Source organism: Typopeltis vanoorti, chromosome 20 (assembly GCF_054136105.1).
Source record: "Typopeltis vanoorti isolate ZY-2024b chromosome 20, IOZ_Tvanoo_1.0, whole genome shotgun sequence".
NCBI classification, from domain to species: domain Eukaryota; kingdom Metazoa; phylum Arthropoda; class Arachnida; order Uropygi; family Thelyphonidae; genus Typopeltis; species Typopeltis vanoorti.
In genome coordinates this window covers 101,983,236-102,003,465 of record NC_143568.1, presented here as the reverse complement: position 1 = coordinate 102,003,465, position 20,230 = coordinate 101,983,236, and the positions used below count along the sequence as shown (strand labels likewise).

Sequence of the window (20,230 nt, the reverse complement as noted above, 5' to 3'; positions counted from 1 at the left end):
AAACTCGAATGATAAATATAGAAATCTTCATAGAGAGAGCACTGTGGATTTATTAAAGTTGGGTGAGCACATTAGTAGCAAATGAGTTTAAGAGATGGTCCAAATATGGAGTTATAAAAGTTTTACAGTGGCTGCACTGCATGATTCAGAAGGTCTGGTCAGAGGGTCAAATTCCAGGTGATTGGCATAAAGATTTCATAGTACCCATCTTTGAAAATGGAAATAAAACTGAACATGAGAATTATAGAGGTATTTCCCTATTGAGTGTTCTTGGTAAGACTTATGCAAGTATACTTGAGAAACAGCTAAGACAAATTGCAGAAGAGAGTCATATTGAAGAGTAAGCTGGATTCAAGTGAAATAGAGGTTGTCAGGATCAGATTTTTACTTTAAGACAAATAGTTCAGAAATCTTGGGAACATAACAAAGATTTGTATTTAAGTTTTGCAGATCTGGAAAAGGCTACGAAGGAAAGTAGTATTAAATCTGATAATAAAATTGCCAATGCTAATCTTAACTCTTTACTTTATGCAGATAATGTTATAATTCTGAATAAATCCAGTACAAGTCTGCAAGATTCTCTGACTAAATTGAATTACTGTTGTAATAAAAATCAGCAATTAAAAGACAGAGGCGATAAAAATAGGCAGAAACATTGAAAACCTATAGAACAAGTAACACATTTTGGCTATTTAGGTACAATTTGTAGTGAAGATTGCAAATTAAATATGGAAATAGACAACAAAATTAATAAAGCGGGTATAGTAGGAAGTAGCCTACTAAATAAATTTGCCATAAGAAAGAATCAGTCGAAACAGTAAGTCAGCTGTATACAAGACAGTGTTCAAATCAATTTTAACTTATGGATCTGAGAACTGAGTTAGAAATAAAACACTTGATCAAAAACTGGAGACCACAGATATAGAGGTCGTAGAAAGACTAGTGAAGTGAATAAATGGTAGTATCATATAAAAAATGAGCACATTAGGAAAGAACTTGCCATTTAGTATTCAGGAATGTGTTAGCAGAGCTAATTTTAGATGATGTGGTTACTTAAACAGAATGGTAAAGGAAAGATTAGCAAAACAAGTGTTTGTTGACAGGGGAAAAAAAACCAGAGGAAGATGAAGACGTAGGTGGATTGATACAGTAAAATGTGCCTTAGAAGACAGAAATATAAAATCTGATAATGTTGGAGTCTTGACAGATATTAATTTTGAGGAAAACTGTTGATCAGAAGTTAGTAATGGTGTAAATTTCTCATGTAGCGCTATCATAATATCCTGTATCTCCCCCCCCCCCCCCAAAGGTCATATTCAGGAATTTGATGATGATGATAATGAGTTTAAGAGAGGGATGACAAGTACTGTGTGCATTTCCCATAAGAAATAACAGGACATGGCAAACAATAATGATAAATGGCAGAGTGCAAGAAGGTGATTATAGGTAAATTAAATTCACATCATTAAAAAAAATTATTATTATTATTATTATTCAGGCCACAATGGAGTCAAAAGACTCATCGTGGGAGGTCCTTCCTAGAAAACACAAAGTCTATCATACCACTCCTTGAACTCACTGACCGTTCTTGCTCTCACCACTCTATCAGGCAATGCATTCCATGGTTCAACTACCCTCTATGCAAAGAAACCACTCCTCACTGTTTTGCTTACAACTTCCTTTCGCAACTTCCAGGGATGACCCCCTTGTTATCGCTCCTTCCCTGTTCCACCAAGTGAAAGAACTCCCCAGTGTCAACCCTGTAACTACCTCTCAACAGTTTAAAAGTCTCAATCATATTACCTCGCATTCTTCTATCTACCAAACTCTGCAGTCCACATTCCCTCAGTCGATCCTCATAACTAACATTGTACAATCCTGAAACCATCTTTGTTATCTGCCTCTGTATCCTTTCCACAGTTAACTTATTCCCTTCAAATCCTGGGGATCAAATTTGAGAACAATAGTCTAAGTGTGATCTGATCAGGATCTTATACAATGGAACGATAACTCTTTTATCTCTGCAGGTCAGCGTCCTTCTCAGTATTGCAGCAATCCTCTGGGTTGGTTACCTTCACCACCTTTACAATATGTTCCCTGAATTTCAGGTCTCTATCAGTCATCCCCCCAGATCTCTTGTCTCCCCTATTTTCTCCAATCGAGTATGCAGCCTCCCATCGATGTATCCCAAACTTCAAGACTTTACATTTTGCTGCATTAAACCAATACCCCATTCATTTGCCCATCTGTCTAGCTTATTCAAATCCTCTTGCATGACTACCACATCTGCACTATTACTAATAACCCTTCCCAGCTTCACATCATCTACAAAAAACTGAACATTCCCCTGCAATCCACTGACAATGTCATTGATATAAAGGTAAACAATACAGGTCCCAGTACTGAGCTCTGTGCGACCCCACTTATAACCTTGTGTCTCCTTGATATTGCCCCACCATACACAACTCTCTGATACCTATCAGACAGCTAATCCTGAATCCAGTTGACTAACCCAACATACAAACCATGTGCTGCAACTTAAATATCAGCTTATCATGAAAAATCAGATATCAGAAAAATCAAATATCAGCTTATCATCAAAAATGAAAATGTTAATCTGCACACTTCATTATATATGTTTATAAATGCCAGTGTTGTCTCATTATTGCAATATTTCCTTTTCTGCTGCATAATTGGTGACATCAGTCCTTAACTTTTGATATTGTATAGACAGCAAAATATCAGTTTCATTGTTTAGATTAGTATTAAGTTGATTACACTGTATGCAAAAGCTGGCAGAGTGTAAAAGCAGGGACTTCTCTGAAGCGGCCAATGGTGGTCCTCCAGGTATAGATACCAGTAAGAAATATGATTTTTTTATGTCATTAATTCAATAAAGAACTTTATTATATTAAATAGTACATTATACTTCTAAACATATTATGTACAAATAATATTCATTGTATTCATATGTACATCAAATAATTATATTTGAACTGCATATAATGCATGATTATATGCAGTTCAAAATGGGTTCACTTACTGAAGTTTGAAAGAATGCTGGTTTAGATAAGTTTTTAAGCATTTGTAAAATTTAAGAAATGTAATATCTTCTTGAGGTACAGAGGTCAAGAAAGTGTATACACTTACTTTTATTCCTTTATTTATGGAATATAAATAAATCTTTGCCTTCTATTTATGGAATATAAATAGAAGGCAAAGATTTTGCACCTGCATTCAACCCCCCCCTCTATTGTGTAGGTCCTTTTGCTATGACAGGAAAGAGTTGCCTTCATTGACTAACCAATGAAGGTGGAATATATACAGAAGGCAAAGATTTTGTACCTGCATTCAATCCCCCTCCCCTTATTGTGTAGGCCTTTTGCTGTGACAGGAAAGAGTTGCTTTCACTGATTAGTTAATGAAGGCAACTTCTCCTGGCCAATATTAACGAAGCTGTTCGTGCGTTGGAAGCAGAGCTTGCCATGACACTGAACGTCAAACTTTGGACAATCCTTTCCAATGTCTCGAATGTTTCAGCAGACAAAGAATACAATCAGCACATCAAGAAATATGATGGTGTCAGAAATCGACTGCTCTATCATGGCTTCCTGTCCTAGCAAATGTTGCTTCACTGGATCTTAGAAGACAGACTGCAACTTTGAAAAAATATTAAAAACAAACTCTAATCAGATCCTCTACAATCGATTTCAAATATACTAAACAATTCGCCACGAACCCAACTCAGATCACATACTTCCTTTTGGTCTGAGAGACAGTTATTAGAAACGAACAACTTAAATCCTGAGGATGAATGGAGGAATCGTTGGAACAATTCTAACATTACCAATCAATCCCTTATTGAAAATTCCTGTTCTGAGCCTCCTGGATTTGATCTGCCATGCAAATAATGGCCCTCCATAAACAGGATTAGGACAGGCCATGGAAGATGTAAATATCTACTTCATAAATGGAAAATTGCCAATCAGACATATTGTGAATGCTCTGCTCTTGAAACCATGTCTCATATAGTGGAGTCCTGTCCAATTTCCCAGGGGGATATAGCAGAACATCAGGTTACAAAGGGAGCAGTGCAATGGTTGTCCAATTTAAAACTTGATTTGTTCACCATAGATGTAAATAGCCCTATTTTACTGTATTTGACCATACAAATAAATAAATAATTGGAAGGGGTGGCCAAGAATCCAAGTAAGAATGCGAGGATCTTTTTTTTTCCTTCTATTCCCCCCCCCTTATCATTGCCAAAAAAAAAAAAAGCTCCTCCTAGTATCATACACACTCTATAAGATCCTCTCATCAGTGACATCCCTTTCATTTTTCACTTATTTATCAACCACTCCCACTTCTATTTTCTTAATTCATCTTTACGATCATCAATAGTTCTGATATTGGTAACTAAACTCTCACAAGTCCTATTGCTCCATAGAGATTCAATTGTAATAAAATAATACCTTGGAAATTAACATCACTGATAGTTCTTTCATGAAATTAAAAGTAAATAAATTGAGATTATATCAAAAATTGTGATCAAAAAAGATCAAAAGCCTGCTAGGTTGTTTTAGATTAGAAGTCATCTCAAGACAACTGTACATATTGTGTATGTATATTGTATATTTTTAATTGTCATCTTTATCACTTTTAAGTAGAAATTACTCATGAAAAACACAATGCTTTTTCCTGAGATCACTTTTAACTCTGCATTGAACAGAAAGTTTCTTTTATTATTAGATTTTAAACTTAAAGGATGTAAGGAAGCAATGATGTTAAATCCAATATAAGGACAGTATGTAGTCCATAATTTTTCTAGAGTACATTAAGGAAAGTGATGTTAAAAAGTTAAACCTGATGTCAGCAGACAAAATCGTCAGTGCTTATGATGGCACGTCATAGGCACTGGCACATCATAAGAAAATAGCTTTTCATAAGTTCTGACATTTCTTTCCCTTGTATATGTCTAAAGAGGATCAAAGCATAAAATATTTGAATTAAAATTATGCATGAGTTAAATAGAAGTATTTGATTTCTTCACAGATAATTCCACTATGTAACAGATCATAAAACATGACTTTACTGATTTTTATCATTGAACATAATTTCTCAGCTATAAACATGTATTATGAAATTAACACTTCTGTCTGGATTATTTAATATACTAAACTGAAATTCAACAAAATTTTATTTAATCTATCCCTTATAAAAACAGTTGCTGGCTCACTTTCTTGGATTTGTGCTGTTTTTGCTTAGACTAGATACTGTTTCAAAGCATATTTCTAAACAAGTAAATTTAGTGAAATCTCCAACAAATATTCATGCATAGTTTGCAATTACCAACATCAAAGATTATAAACCCTGCCTGTGCATTAAAATCTTACAAAAGAAATTATGCAAATTAGGAGGATTGCCAATGGCAGTCATTACACTTAAGGTCTGAAATGTAGTCCATAAACAAAACCAATACTTGGAGATGGACAAAAGATGTATCATGTAGTTGTCCTTCAGAGGACACTGGACAGACTCCAAGATCTATGGTGATCACTGAATCAAATACAACTATTGCAAAAATGATTAGAAGATTAGGACATTAACTGCTGCAGAAGAATACTTTTATTGTGGGAGAAGGCTACTCCAGGAGAAGAAAAGGCTTTGAAGTTGAATTACATTTCTGCTGTCTCAAATGATGTCTCCCACTCATTCAAGATGAACCCATGTCATTCATCTTCATTAAGTGCTTTTATGGATTAGTTCCCCAATACCTTTCTATGGGATGGCAAAATGCTCCCACATATTTAATCGGTATTCCAGATTGCAGGGGGATACAATGTTACATTTATACTTGAAGGTGAAGACAATACACTTATCCGTTACATCTGTCAGCAGTTTTAGACCACAACTGTGAAACAGCTCTCATTTCTGGAAGTACTCGGTCTCTAAATCTTAAACCTATTTGAGAATCTGAAAGGCTGCGGAGGCAACTTCATGTATCCTTCCCTCACTGAAGGACACGCTATCGCTTCAGAAGTGGATGCAAATGATCCTGTATATTGTTGCTATTCAGACTCTAGAATATAAATTGTATTGGATTCAAGCTGTTATTAAGGCACATGGAGGTCCTACAATGTTAAAGTAGGATTTCTAATTTTTAAGCTAGCCAGTTATGTTAAAAACAGTAAAAATTAAAATTGAAATGCTGTGATACATCCTTTAAGCTCCTTTCAAAGATGAATTTATCTAACATTCTTTTCATCCAATAAGAATATCACAGAAAATGAGATCCCTGCTGTGCAATTCTTGTTGCACTTTTTACTTTAGGTAACAATATCTGCCAGTCCTATGAAGATGGAGATAATTTTTCTTATGAAATACGATTACAGAAGGTCATAAATATGCTTGAGTTCTCACAACATTGTTCATTTAAAACTCATTAACAATTACTAATTCTTTATGCAGAGTTGCTAATATTGGTGATATATATGGCAGGAAAGTTCAAATTTGTGACATATACTGAGTTATTTGTAGGTATTGCTGATGATATATTAGCCCAGGAAGGAAATGTAAAGAGATCAAATATGGCCACTCCTAATGTATTGATCATCATGATCTCTATTAGGCAGCAAATGATCTTTATGAAACATCCAGTCTTCATCTAGAAAAGATCAACAGAAAAAAAATTAAATATTGAAAAATATGAATTAATTGTCAAAATATTTTAAAACTAATTATGGATAATCCACCTATTACTTTGTGTAGTCTATTATTTCTTATGTTTTGCACTATAAAGATTTTTTTTGGATTACTAATTCTAAAGGCCATTATTGCCTTCAGGGAGATAAAAAAAAAATCAGCATTTTTAGATAGATGAAATGAGTCTTGCCTCATAACACTAAAATTAAAAACTTAGAAAAATATGCATCTCAATACAAGTCCTTATACAGACTTGAAGTTTACTAGTCCTGTGTACTTCTTTAAGATCAACACTAAATATTACAAGTACTAAAATTTTATAGTCACCCTCTAAGGAATCACGACTCATCATACAAGGACATAGCTATTAAATCTTAATTAATGGTTAAACAGGTTCATCAGCAGCTGTGCATTATGATGAACATTTAGACTCCATTAAATCCATTAGCTAAAATATATGAGACTTGAATACGCTATCGACCAGAGATTGAATACTTCGGAAGAAAATGAAGGTTCTCCATACAAGTAAAAATCTCATGGAAGGTTTATATAAAGAAAGTTGTAAAATCTTGCTACATCGTCTGAATTTAAACAGAGGTGATGAACTAAAATTATCCCTTTTATGGGAGCAGTTCTTCATAAATTCTGAAATGAATTTATTATTCATTAATTAATGATCTCTAGTTAGTTATTTTATTAGAACCTTAATATGTTCAGACCATGTCACTCTATATCATGTACGTCTAGTTTCTTTGTTTTCATTGTTGAAGCTCCTGGCTTCTATTCTAGTTATTTAATTTCAAGGTCATGCTAAAGATGCTCTTGATACTAGGTGAAAATTCTATGCTAATAAAAAATTACATAAGTAAAATCCATCTCATCTCATCTCATCGTCCTTTTACCCTCTTTCACCTTGTGGAGTCGAGGGTTTAATAATCATCGGACCTCAAACCGTTCACAGGATAAGGTGGTCAGCCCTAAGCCACAGTGTATCCTATGTCATGTAGTGTTTGAGTTTTCAATGCCGGTTTGCCTTAACATAAGTAAAATCCATATTACGTTTGATTTATTATCATTATTATTACCCCAAGACCTCATGAAGTCAATGACTCATCTGGGAGGTCCTTTTATCACACGCACATCTCATCATACCATGTCTTAAATACACTCAAACTCCTTGCAGACATCACATTCTCAGGCAAGGCATTCCAATCATTCACAACTCTGCATGAAAAAAACCTTCCTCTCACTCCCCTACTCACACCCTCTTTATACAGTTTCCAGGGATGACCTCTGGTTCTCCCCTGATCTCCCACTATTCTCTGTAGAACTTCTCCACCATTGATCTTATAACAACCCCTTACCAACTTGTAGGTCTCTATCATATCTCCCCTCTTCCTCCTCTCCACCAGACTCTGCAAATTACATCTTCTCAATCTTTCCTCATACTCAACATTCCAGAGGTCAGAAACTACCTTAGTCGGTCTCCTTTGGACCCTTTCCAACATCTCTTCATCCTTCTGAAAACCCGGTGACCAAATCTGGACACAATAGTCTATGTATGGCCTAATCAAAGCCTTATACAACAGAACAAGAATCTCCCTACTTCTACACGTCAGTGTCCTCCACATCATTCCCAGAAGCCTTTGTATTGTCTTCACAATTTTGGTGATGTGTCCCCTAAATTTTAGATCCTTATCCACTATCACCCCCAGATCTCTTATTTCCTCTACCTCCAACAATATATTCTCACCAAGCATAAATTCTGCATTCCATCTTTGTTTTCCAAATTTTAAAAACCTTACATTTTGCAACATTGAACTCGCATCCCCATTTCCGTGCCCAATCACTCAATTTATTCAAGTCTTCTGCAAGGCCACAATATCTTCACTACTCTTTATGGTTCGTCCCAACTTTGCATCATCTGCAAACAACTGAATATCTCCATCCAAATCTTCTCCAATATCATTAATATACAAGTTAAACAGTAATGACCCTAACACAGACCCCTGAAGCACTCCATTAGTGACTTTCCTTTTCCTGGATATCGCACCCCATACACAACTTGTTGATGCCTATCAGATAGCCAGTTTCCAATCCAATGCACTAATCTAATATCCAACCCCATCTGCTCTAGTTTGACTGTCAACTTATCATGAGGTACTCTATCAAAAGCCTTTGCAAAATTCAAGTATATTACTGTGTATCCTTCTCCTCTGTCCAAAGAAGCAGTCACTTTATTGTAATAAGTAAGTAGATTACTAAAACATGACCTCCCTTTAGCAAATCCAAGCTGTTCATCAAAGATAATACCATTGTTGTCAACCCAACTCTGGATCCTAATTCTCACAAGCTTCTCCAACAACTTAACCACAACACCTGACACACAGATAGGCCTATAGTTTGATCACCTCATTTATGAAGTGGCACAATCTTGCCCTCCTTCCACTCCTTAGGAACTTGACCAAGTGCAAAACTCGTATTAAAAAAATATGTCAAGGCAGGTGTCAACTCCCTGGCACATTCCTTCAGAATATGCAGTGATATATTATCAAGTCCCACAGCCTTATTTACATCTAGTTTACTCAATTCCCCAAACACCTCTTGCTCACTTACAGTCAGTCTCTCCTCCCCATCATCAACTGCTCTTAATCTCTCTCTCCATGAAGTCACATTCACAAGATTGAAAGATCTCTATGAACTGCTCATTAAGTATCTCCACCACACATTCTGTAACAGCTGTCTTTATACCATTTCCTCCAATCAATGTCATCCTTCCATAATCATTCTTTCTTTTGCTGGCTACATATCGAAAGAACTCCCTAGGATTCTTTTTGGCTTCATTAGCTAACTGCCGTTCATAGCTACTCTCACCACTCAGTCACCCTTATCATGGCTTCCATCCCAATTCATCAAGTTCTCAAACATTAATGTTTATCATAACATGATGTGAACCTAGGGGATAGCATTTTTGGAGGACTGAAGTGACTTGAAACTTCAGTAACTATTTTTTGTTCTCTATAAGATCTCCAGGTTAGTTAAATGTTGAGAGTTTATTTTTCACTTAGTTAGACTATAATAAGTTTAGTTTAATCCTTTATCCAAGTGTGAGCAAACAAAGTTTGCGCCTGAAAGTATCTTCAGGACTGGGGTAAGGTAGTACAACACCGGGAAACTTGTTGCAAAGGTGGAGAAAGCTCTCACCACTCCTATCTCAGTATCTCCCATAATGCAAAGCACATCCCCTTGTGGATATGTGTAATGCAATGCATTAAGGCAAGGGCCACTACCCATACCAGTTTCGACCTTTATTGAGGTCTCGTTAGTGGGAGCCAGGCCCAGTAGTGGAGACACAAACAGAAGCAATGAGAGGTCATCCCAGCCTATAGGAGTTGCCAAAGCGTGTACAACCTTATTATTAAATTACTCCATATTGTACTACCTTACCCCAGTCCTAAAGATACTTTCAGTCCCAAACTTTGTTTGCTCACACTTGGATAAAGGATTAAACTAAATTTATTATAGGTTAGTTAAATATTAGCCTACCCACAGTACTAAACTGAGTATACATTATAAACTGTTCCTAGGTGAGATTGACAAAAAATGTTGTTCATATGTGCAACTGTATGTTTAATAAGATGCACAGTTTTTAGTTTAATATGAGATTATGATGACAGATTGTGAGTATGTGGATTACAGACTGATTAACAGGAGAAAGAGGGGGATGATCAAGGTCTATAAACTTTTGAATGGGTGTTATAGGATATCATCTGATGAAATTTTTCAGTATATGGGAGGTGGGGAGAGAACACAGGGCCATCCATGGAAGTTAAGAATGTTTGCAGTCAAGAAAGGGGTAAGAACTAGGTTTTATTCTCACAGAGCAGTGAGTGAGTGAGAGGAATAGTTTGCCTTTAGGAGTAGTGAATGCATCTAGTGTGAATGAATTTAAGAGAGATGGTATGAGTGCAGGTTTGGGTAATTTATAACCTCCCTCAATGAGTCCTTGACTTTCTGGAGGTTCCAGATAATAATATATATTAAACTAAAAACTATTCTTGGTTTAATCCTTTATGGAAGTGTAAGGAAACAAAGTTTGCACCTGAAGTATTTTCAGTACTGGCAACTCATATATAGAAGTTAATGACTTCACATCACTTGCCTAAACATGCAAAACAGTAATCTGGAGAGTAGATATGCTAACCTCTTGGCCAACCAGGCTGGCATCTTATGTGTGGAGCAATTCTTGGAAGGTTGCTCCAAGAAAGATGACCTGTATTGAGGATCTGGATGGAATCAACTGTAAGATCAGATAAGGAGAACAACAATTAAGAACTGCATGAGAAAGACATAAGGTGACACATGACTGTTGTGTCATGTCAGCTGCCTTGATAGTCTGACATGTGTGATGGAAATATTGGGAGCAAGAAACTGGGTTTCCCAAATCTTTTCATTGCAACCAGAAGTTAATGATATAAGCTAGATCTCCTGTGGATTATATATGCCAGAATCAATACTGAAAAATCACTAATGAAGCAAGTAATATACCATCCAGGAGCTGGTTGCTAATACAATTCTCTCAACTGTGAAGGAATCATAACTAGCTATTGCACAAATCTTATTATTGGAAGTTTTTCCACTCTTGGTTATACTATAAATTAAAGATGCCAAGAAATTATATTCTTGGTTTAATCCTTTATGAAAGTGTAAGCAAACAAAGTTTGCACCTGAAGTATTTTCAGTACTGGCAACTCATATATAGAAGTTAATGACTTCACATCACTTGCCTTAGTATCCCATAATGCAAAGCAGATATCCTTACAGACATGTATAATGCTATGCATAATGGGAAGGGTCACTACCCAGACTGGTTTCAACCTTTATTGAGGTCTCATCAGTGGGAGCTAGACCCAGTCCTAAAAATACTTCAGATGCAAACTTTGTTTGCTTACACTTGGATAAAGGATTAAACTAAGAATATAATTTTTCTTGGCATCTTTAACATATCTTATTAGATTTAGATTAGAGCAGGAGAATTTCTGATGGGTGAAGCACCAACTGAGAATTCCACTGGCTGGTGAAGTCCCAAATGGTATCCTGTATTGTCTAACCTATACTCACATATGATGATGCCACTTAATACAACCTGATATCATGTTGGCTATAACATCAGAAAATTCAGCTACTAGAAAACCTCCTCTCAAGAGAACTGAAGATTACCATCTTTAAGACAAATTGAAGAAATATGTTGACCTGGTTGATATTACAACCATATTACAAAGAAGAGAAAAGAGGTGAGATACTTCTAAATAACATGTATTTAGACACTAAGGATCAGAGAATATCTGCAGTATTTCCAAACTAAACATGGAGATAAACTTCAAAAGGATCCAGTTTCAACTAGTGAATTGGGAAATTTTCTAAATGGGACAATGTAACTTATGTGCCTTTGATCATAAGTAAAAAGTAGAGAAATATTTTGAGTCATCAAAGGAAGGTGATATAAATGGAAAAGCTTAACAGTTCTTGCTGGAGAGTTTAGTTCACTTGGGATTAATGACTCAAACAACTAATGCCATAAGGCTAGTGTTTCATGATTCTCTTAATTGCATATGAGGTTAGGAGAGTACTATAAAGCACTCTCCTAACCCCAAAAATTATGGCTGTATTAAGTTGCCAAATATATGGGCGAAATCATTCTTCTCCTCCAATTTAACTATTAATTTTGTTGTAATTCTGCTCCTAAAGAGCACCTTGTTAGGACATCAGGTCCTTGTCATTTACAATTTAAATTGTTTCCATACCATTCTAATTGAGTGCTGTGCATCACCACTATTATATTTTGTGCTCTGATGATGCTGGTTAAAAAAACAAGAGAAATATTAGCAAGTTAATTTTCTTCTTCCCTGCTCCGGTCTCTTAAGAATTTGTCAACCATATTATCCCAAATGTCAAAAAGGAGTGTCTTTGAATGAATGTCCAACTTTATTCTGTTGATCTGAGAGTGACTTTGACTAATTAATAAACTTTCCTCCTTTTTAATCTCTGCAAAGGACACACTTCTCCTTTTGCCTATCCTTGTGTTAAATTCTCTGCACCTGTGGTTTATCATACTTCAGCAAAACTAGCAAATCTGCAGCTGTTTGTCATGTTGAACTATATTAAATTTAATAAGCAAAAATAAACAATCTAGACTAAGAATATATGCCATCTCCTCCAAACCTAGGATTCTATGGATTCTTTATTCATCTAAAGTCATACATAAAAACCATTTTCTTATGAAGTGGTTGAATGAGTGGTTAACATATACCTTCTCCAACCAACAAACTGCATGTTCAAATCCCACCATGGGCATGGATGTATACAGTTGTCCTTAGGTGGGAGATGAAATTCATTGCCCAGTGAGAAACCACTGCCTCACTTACTGAGGCCTGAAGTAGCTTGCAAAAATTGTATTTGTTTCCAGAGTGGGGTTTCCAAATTATCATCATCAAAATCATCAGCTAAAGCCTTTTTATTCCCGTATACGGGGAGTAGGCAAGGCCAATTAGCCCTATCTAACTTTTGGAGACTGAGTGGGCAGTTCGATCTCCACTGGTACCAATCAGAGATAGATGGCCCAAGGCTATCACTAATTAAGCGGTACTCAGTGAAGAGAGACGGCTCAAATGTGCCGCCATCTCGTGGTCCCTAACCCTAACACAATATATTTAATGTCTGAAATAATGTGGGTTCTACGGTCGATTTTCTTGAGTTTACAGGACAAAAAACCCGAGTTTCTGGGAGGAAAAACCTGCTTGCCCGTGCCAGAGATCGACTAACTTGGGAACCGGTCGAAAAAAGGCTTAGAAAAATTTCCTCTAGTCGCCGACTAGACTCGAAACCAAGTCTTCCTTCGTGCGGCCAAGCGCCGTGGTTGGCAAACGCCCCATCCACTGAGCTACACAGGCTCTGTTTATGTAGAAGTGTTCCAAATTATGTAGAATATAAATTAAAAAATACAAAATTAATAAAATTAAAAAAAAAATCTTTAGCCTGGCCACAGTACTAAAGGTTTACAATTTTTCATGAGTAGGAGTTACATAAAAAAAAAAATAATAAACTAAAATGAAGAAAGTTCGGAAACCTTTCTACATTGCTCTAGTCTTAATAGATCTGATGGATTGAAGTTATTCCTGTTATGGGAATTTTTTTTTCTTCACACAGCTCTCCCTAGTTAATACTATGGATTTATAACATATATATAAAAGTGTCTTGTGACCTTAGTGCAGTTTGGACTGTGCTACTCTACTTTATTCATATGTGGTTGACATGTTATGTTCTTATCGATGAATTTCTTATGGTCTTTGTGTCTTGTTTAATTTTGAACTTGTACTGAAGATGCCCTTGATACTTCTGTGAAATTTTGATGTAAGTCTTCTAAAAATCAAACTAATCATCTTAGGGATAACAAATGTGAAACCAGCTGCCAACCAGTTATCAAAAAAGTTTAGGCTAAGTACTACCTACTCCCTCTGGAGAATAAAAAAAATCTGAAAGGATTCATTTTATTTTTTATATGCAAGTTATTTATTTTGCAGTGGAAATGTCAGCAATAGAAAAGTTTGGGATCAGCCTGATCATCAAGCTACATAATTAGTTAAAAAACATTCTACCATTTTGAGAATTTGTTGACATTTTGAATAGTCCTTTATTATTTAATAATTACCAATTAAAATAGTACTTAATAGCTGTCACTTACCATGTCAAATGTTGTCATATGTCCACTGTCAAAGACTATTGCATTTGAAGGATTACCTACTGGTAGTAGAAAGGCAAATGAGACACAAATGGTGACGGGAAGCATCAGAAACAATGGGTGGACTTGGAGGGCCACTGCCTGTTAAATATAATTAAGAAACTATGCAGTATGTGGTTGATAAACTAATTGTTACAAATCAAATGTAAAGAGAATTCATTGTGTAGAATTTATGGAGACAAAAATGCTTGTTAGATCAATTACTTTACTTATAATTAGGAAAATAACATTTATGTTATTTTCTAATAATACATAATAAATAAATAAAATAAAAAAGGCAATAAATAAAAAAATAATAAAATCAATAAATACCTTTTTTATACATAATTGTAATAACATATAGATGACTGAAAAAAAATTAAATTACAGCATAACTACATCAAATACATCTTTGGTCCTGTTGTCTTAAGGTTTTTTTTTTGTTTGGTTTTTGCCATCATGTTCTGGATCCTATATGGGTTGCAGATAGTAATCACAAAAATATGGAAGACCTAATCTATCATTCTTGTTGAGATTAGGATAATGAATCAGCATCTCACAAGCTTCCTTGAATTTTCTTTCAAACTAGGTTTGTTTTGGTGTGGTGTAGGGACTTAGAGCCTTTCCAGTTAATTCTGTGACATATTATTGTTGGAATTGCATGTCCTGTTTTTCCCCTATGTAGCATAAGTTGCAAGTGCACTGGATTTTGTAACCCCCCTCGGGTGGGCAAAGTAAGTAAAGGGATCTTTGAATGAGCTACGTACACTTTTGCAGGAGGTTTGAAAGTTGCCTTAATATTGTATTTCTGTAGTGTGTGTTTTTTTTTCCAATACTCTCCCAATGTATGGTATGGTTATGGCATTTTTTTGTAATATTTTTCTACCTTTCACGCCATTGTTGAGGATCTTCCTTAAAGTCTGTTGATTGGAGAAGATTATTTAGGCTCTATGTTTAAGGGTGCTGATGACACTAACTTTTGTGTTGGATGGTGATATGAATCTTTGTGTATGTATTGGCGCCTGTGTGTGTGTGTGTGTGTTTTGGTTTGCAGTAGACTGTGAAGGATAGACAGCCTGAGGGAAAAAATGTGATAAGTGTGTATAGAAAAGTAAGAGAGTGATGTTTTTAATCTTGATGGAAAATTGGATATGTTTGTGTTGTTTGTTTAGGTGGCTTAGGAATGTATTTAATGTTTAGTGGCCGTGGGCTCAGATGCTGACATCAACATATCTGAGCCAGACTTTGGGCTTTAGACTTGCTGAATCTATAGCTCATTGCTTATAGTCTTCCACATAAAAGTTAGTTATGGGGTGAAAAGTGGTGACCCTACACCTTCTTTTTTGCAAGTAGAAATCATTTTGTCAAATGAAATACTGGTTTTTGTCTTGTAAATTCTACACAATGAATGCTGACCACTGTGTAACCTTGAAAGAAAGAAATATAAAGAGAATGGTAACATTTTTCTGAGATGTGAGAGTTTAGATAACTCTGCATCTCAGAAAAAAATTGACTGTAAAGCTCACACAAAAACAATATGAATGTGAGGATTTAGGATCATGAGATGGCGGCATTTGTCTGCCATTCTCTTCCCCCTCCACCCACCCCCAATAATCTTGGGCTCATCTATCACTTTCAGCTCAGCTCAGCTTCTAAAAACATTAGAATTAAAAGACCCACTCCTATTCCAATTGAGAATAAAGAGCATGAGGATTCATTATTATTTATTTTTTATTTGAAAGGCTGCTTAAGTGGCCAAAGTGAGATAACTGGAAGTAAACTACATAGCCTAGGAATAACATAGCAAAGGAATGCAGAGAACTGATCATAGCTTCTAACCCAGTGTTTAATCCTCATTTTCTTGTCATGTACCCCTTTATTTCAATCGCCTGGATACTGAATAAATTATGATATGCTATTAATTTGAGATTTACCTGATCAAACTGGATTCTGTATTGACTTAAACTTTTTCTTTCCTGATTTAATTAGAACTTTCTAAAATAAAGGCATAGCACACTTTATTACATTACTAATGAGAGTGACAATCGCCACTTTAACCTTATTGTGGCAATCTGAAGTGAAGTCAGCAACCGTTGTATGCAAGCAACTTAATCATGAAGACACTTCACATTCACTTTTGTTTGCTCACACTTGGGTAAAAAGGATGAAAACAAGAATATACTTTATGGTCAAGTATAATGATTTATAATATCACCTGTCAAACAAAATTGACTACTATTTATCCTCTCTCTCTTTCTAAAACACACACACACACACACACACACACACACACACACACACACACACACACACACACACACACACACACACACACACACACACACACACACCTGATCCACTGCAGACTTATAATATGGTGGTATGTGCAAATAGCACAAAGCTGTGCAACAGTTGATAGTATTGGGCTTAGAAGTACACAAATGAAATGTCTAGTGTCAAATCAGTTCAGTAGTAGTAATCATTTTCTCATGGAATAGAGGATGGGAAGGAAACGGAATTCAGAGGTGATAGCATCAGAACATATAATCATAAATGAGAGCATCACATCACCACATATGACAAGTGACTGGGCAAGAAAATTGTGCACTATTTTTGACCTAGTCGTTTAAGGTAGTCTCGATGTTGACAAGGTCACAAAGGAAAGAGCAAAAGTTCACTGGGCAAAGGGGTAACAAACTAGATGAGTGTCAGTCATAGGAAATACAGCACTAATTACAAATAGGGATATACTTTTTGTGAAACATGTTTTAAATATCTACTCATCTTTCATAGTATAATAAATTTTGCACTTGTAATTAAGGAGACTGCCTGAGGCCAGTTTCCTTGATTATAAAAGTGTAACTTTCAAGAAAATTCCTTGATGTGGCTGCCAGTGAGCATCACCCATATTATTAATACCAGATCTCCACGGAGTCAAAAGACTCATCACAGGAGGTACTTTGATGGACTTTGTGTGTAACTATGTATCTCCTGTGATGAGTCTTTACATTCATTCAATGTATCTGCATTCACCATATTAGGCAATGCATTCTATTCACCAACCACTCTCCATGCAACCTTCCAGCTCCTCATTCCTTTGCTCATATCCTCCTTATACAGTTTCCAGTGATGGTCTCTTTTTTCCCCCTACTATTCTATGAAAAATTTCTTCCATGTTAACCTAGTAACAACCCTTTGTCCTATTCAAGGCTTTGCAAACTTTATTCCCTCAATCTCTCCTCATATCCCACATCTCGAAGACCAGTTACCACTTTGTCTGTCTCCTCTGCACCCTTTGGACCAAATTTGTGCATAATAATCCATAGGAGACCTGATCAAGACTTTATACAATGGAACAAGAACCTCTTTATTTCTGCATGTTAAAGGTCCTTGCATCATTTGCCATAATCTGATGTGATGACTTCACAGCTTGTGCAATGTAACCTCTGAACTTCAGATCCTTGTCCACCACCACTCTAAGGTCTCTTGTCTCCTCAATTTCTCCTCCAAAATTTCCCCACCAAGTGTATACTTTGCATCTCATTGTTGCTTACGAAACAATAAGCAACATTCCCTCAGATTGAGAGAATACCATTTGCAAAGCCTTGTAAATAGGAGGAAGAGAGGGATATGATTGAGACATTGAAGTTGGAAAAAAAGATTGTTACCAGGTTAATTGGAAGAAATTTTTCATAGAATGAGAGAAGTAGGTAGAACAAGGGGATATACCTGGAAGCTGTATAAGGAAGGTGTAAGCAGGGGCATAAGGAGTAGGTTCTCTGCATGGAGAGTGGAATGTATTGCCTGACGATGTGGTGAATGCAGATACATTGAATGAGTTTAAAGCATGTATGATGGATTTTGTATGTAACAATGTTTGTTTCCTGTGATGAGTCAATTCAGTATTTATAATAATAAACGTTGAACTGACAGTTCCATGTTGTTGCCCACTCATCTGGGGAGGGGGCTGAAAAGTTTTGCTAAACACCTAGAACAAAAATGATATTAAAACAACTTACATAACCACAAGAAAGAAGAACATATCTTAAAACCATTTTCATCAAGCACGAAAACCATTTTCGTGCTGCAAGAAAAGTCTGCAACTAAGATTCACCAAATTTTGTGTAAGACTTTAGGGAACTGTGCCCTATCTAACAGATGCTCCCAGGTGTCAGGAAGATCTTCTATAGTGATCACATCTGAAAACATTGATGCAGTGCATGCCATGAGTATATCCAGGGAATGAGTTGGGGTCATCCACCAAAATCTGGACATGCAGACGCTCTCAGCAAAGTGGGTCCCTAAATGTTTGAATGCCAACCAAAAGAGAACATGTGCTGTCATCTCAAGGGATTTTGGGGCATTTTGAGAAATCAGACGCAATTTTTTTGGCTCGTATTGTGACTGTTGATGAAACATATCTCCATCACTATGAACCAGAGACCAAACAGCAGTCAATGGAGTAGAGACACAAGGGTTCTCCATGACTAAAGAAGATCCTGACCCAAAAGTCAGCAGAGAAGGTTCTTGCCATTGTCTTTTGAGATATGGATGGTGTAATCCTTACCGAGTACCTCAAAAAAGATTAAACTGTTACAGCAACAGTTTATTCAACAACTCTGAAGGAATTGAAGGAGGTACTGATGGAAAAAACACTGCAGGAAACTGAGTAGATGTGTGTTGCTTTTGCTGGACAATCTACCTGCTTACACTGTTCATGAAACCCAACAGATAATATGCAACTTGGGCTTCCAATGTCTGCCTCACCCACCCTATTTGCAAGACCTGGCCCCATCTGACTATTTTCTGTTCCCAAATTTAAAGAAACACTTGGAAGGAACAAAATTTACCACAGATGATAAAGTCATATCTACAGCTGAAGAATGGTTTGTGCAACAAGGGAAAGACTTTTTTCTCAGAGGATTGCAAATGATGCAACAGCATTGTAACAGGTGTATAACACTTCATGGGGAATATATAGAATAATGTGTAAATTACATGGTTCTACCTAAATTCCTTAATGGTGATTATCACAACTTTTCAGCACACCCTTACACCCTGTAAAGCCACAACATCTGCTTGATTCCTCATCACTCTCCTAAGTTTTGCATCACCTGCAAAGAGTTGTATATCACCAGTTAAACCCACCCCAATATCATTAATATATAAATTAAATAACAGTGTTCCCAAAACAGATCCCTGTGGCACACCAATAGTGACTTTCTTCTTCTGGGATACTTCATCACAATACACAACTTGCTGGTACCTATCTGAGAGCCAGTTGCTTATCCAGATTAGTAATCTATCATCCAATCCCATTTGCTCCAGTTTAGTTTCCAACTTGTAGTGTTGGCAATCTATCAAAAGCCTATGCAAAATCTCAGTATACTGTTGTATATGCATCTCCCTTGGTGAATGTGTTCGTGACCTTCCAATAGTACATAAGTAAATTGGTAAAATTGACCTCCCTTTAACAAACCCATACAGAGAAGCCTAAAGATTACCACTGTTATCACCCTTTTGTATTCCAGCTCTAACCAACTTCTCCAATACCTCCTGCAACTCCAGATATACAGAATGGCCTATAATTTGTAGCCTTATCACTACATTGTGAATGGAAACAATTTTACCTTCCTTTCACTTCTTTGAGACTTGTGCTGTTGTAGACTTCTTAAACAAGTAGGCCAAGGCTGATGTAATTCCTGGAAACATTCCCTTAAAAGAAGTGATATGTTGTGAAGTTCTGTTGCC

The 20,230-nt window shown here is 36.2% G+C and overlaps 1 protein-coding gene across 1 annotated transcript in view; it reads right to left on the bottom strand.

Moving 5' to 3' along the window:
* Positions 1-6,040: 6,040 nt before the first annotated feature.
* The window catches only part of LOC150095726 (Na(+)/citrate cotransporter-like), an 84,297-nt gene continuing 70,107 nt past the window's right edge, over positions 6,041-20,230 (bottom strand). Inside the window, exons 12-13 of the mRNA XM_090410092.1 lie at positions 14,444-14,581; positions 6,041-6,664 (exon numbers count right to left, since the gene is read on the bottom strand). Coding sequence (XP_090266218.1) covers positions 6,461-6,664; positions 14,444-14,581 — 342 coding nt within the window. The 3' untranslated portion in view covers positions 6,041-6,460. The remainder of the gene's footprint in view (positions 6,665-14,443; positions 14,582-20,230) is intronic.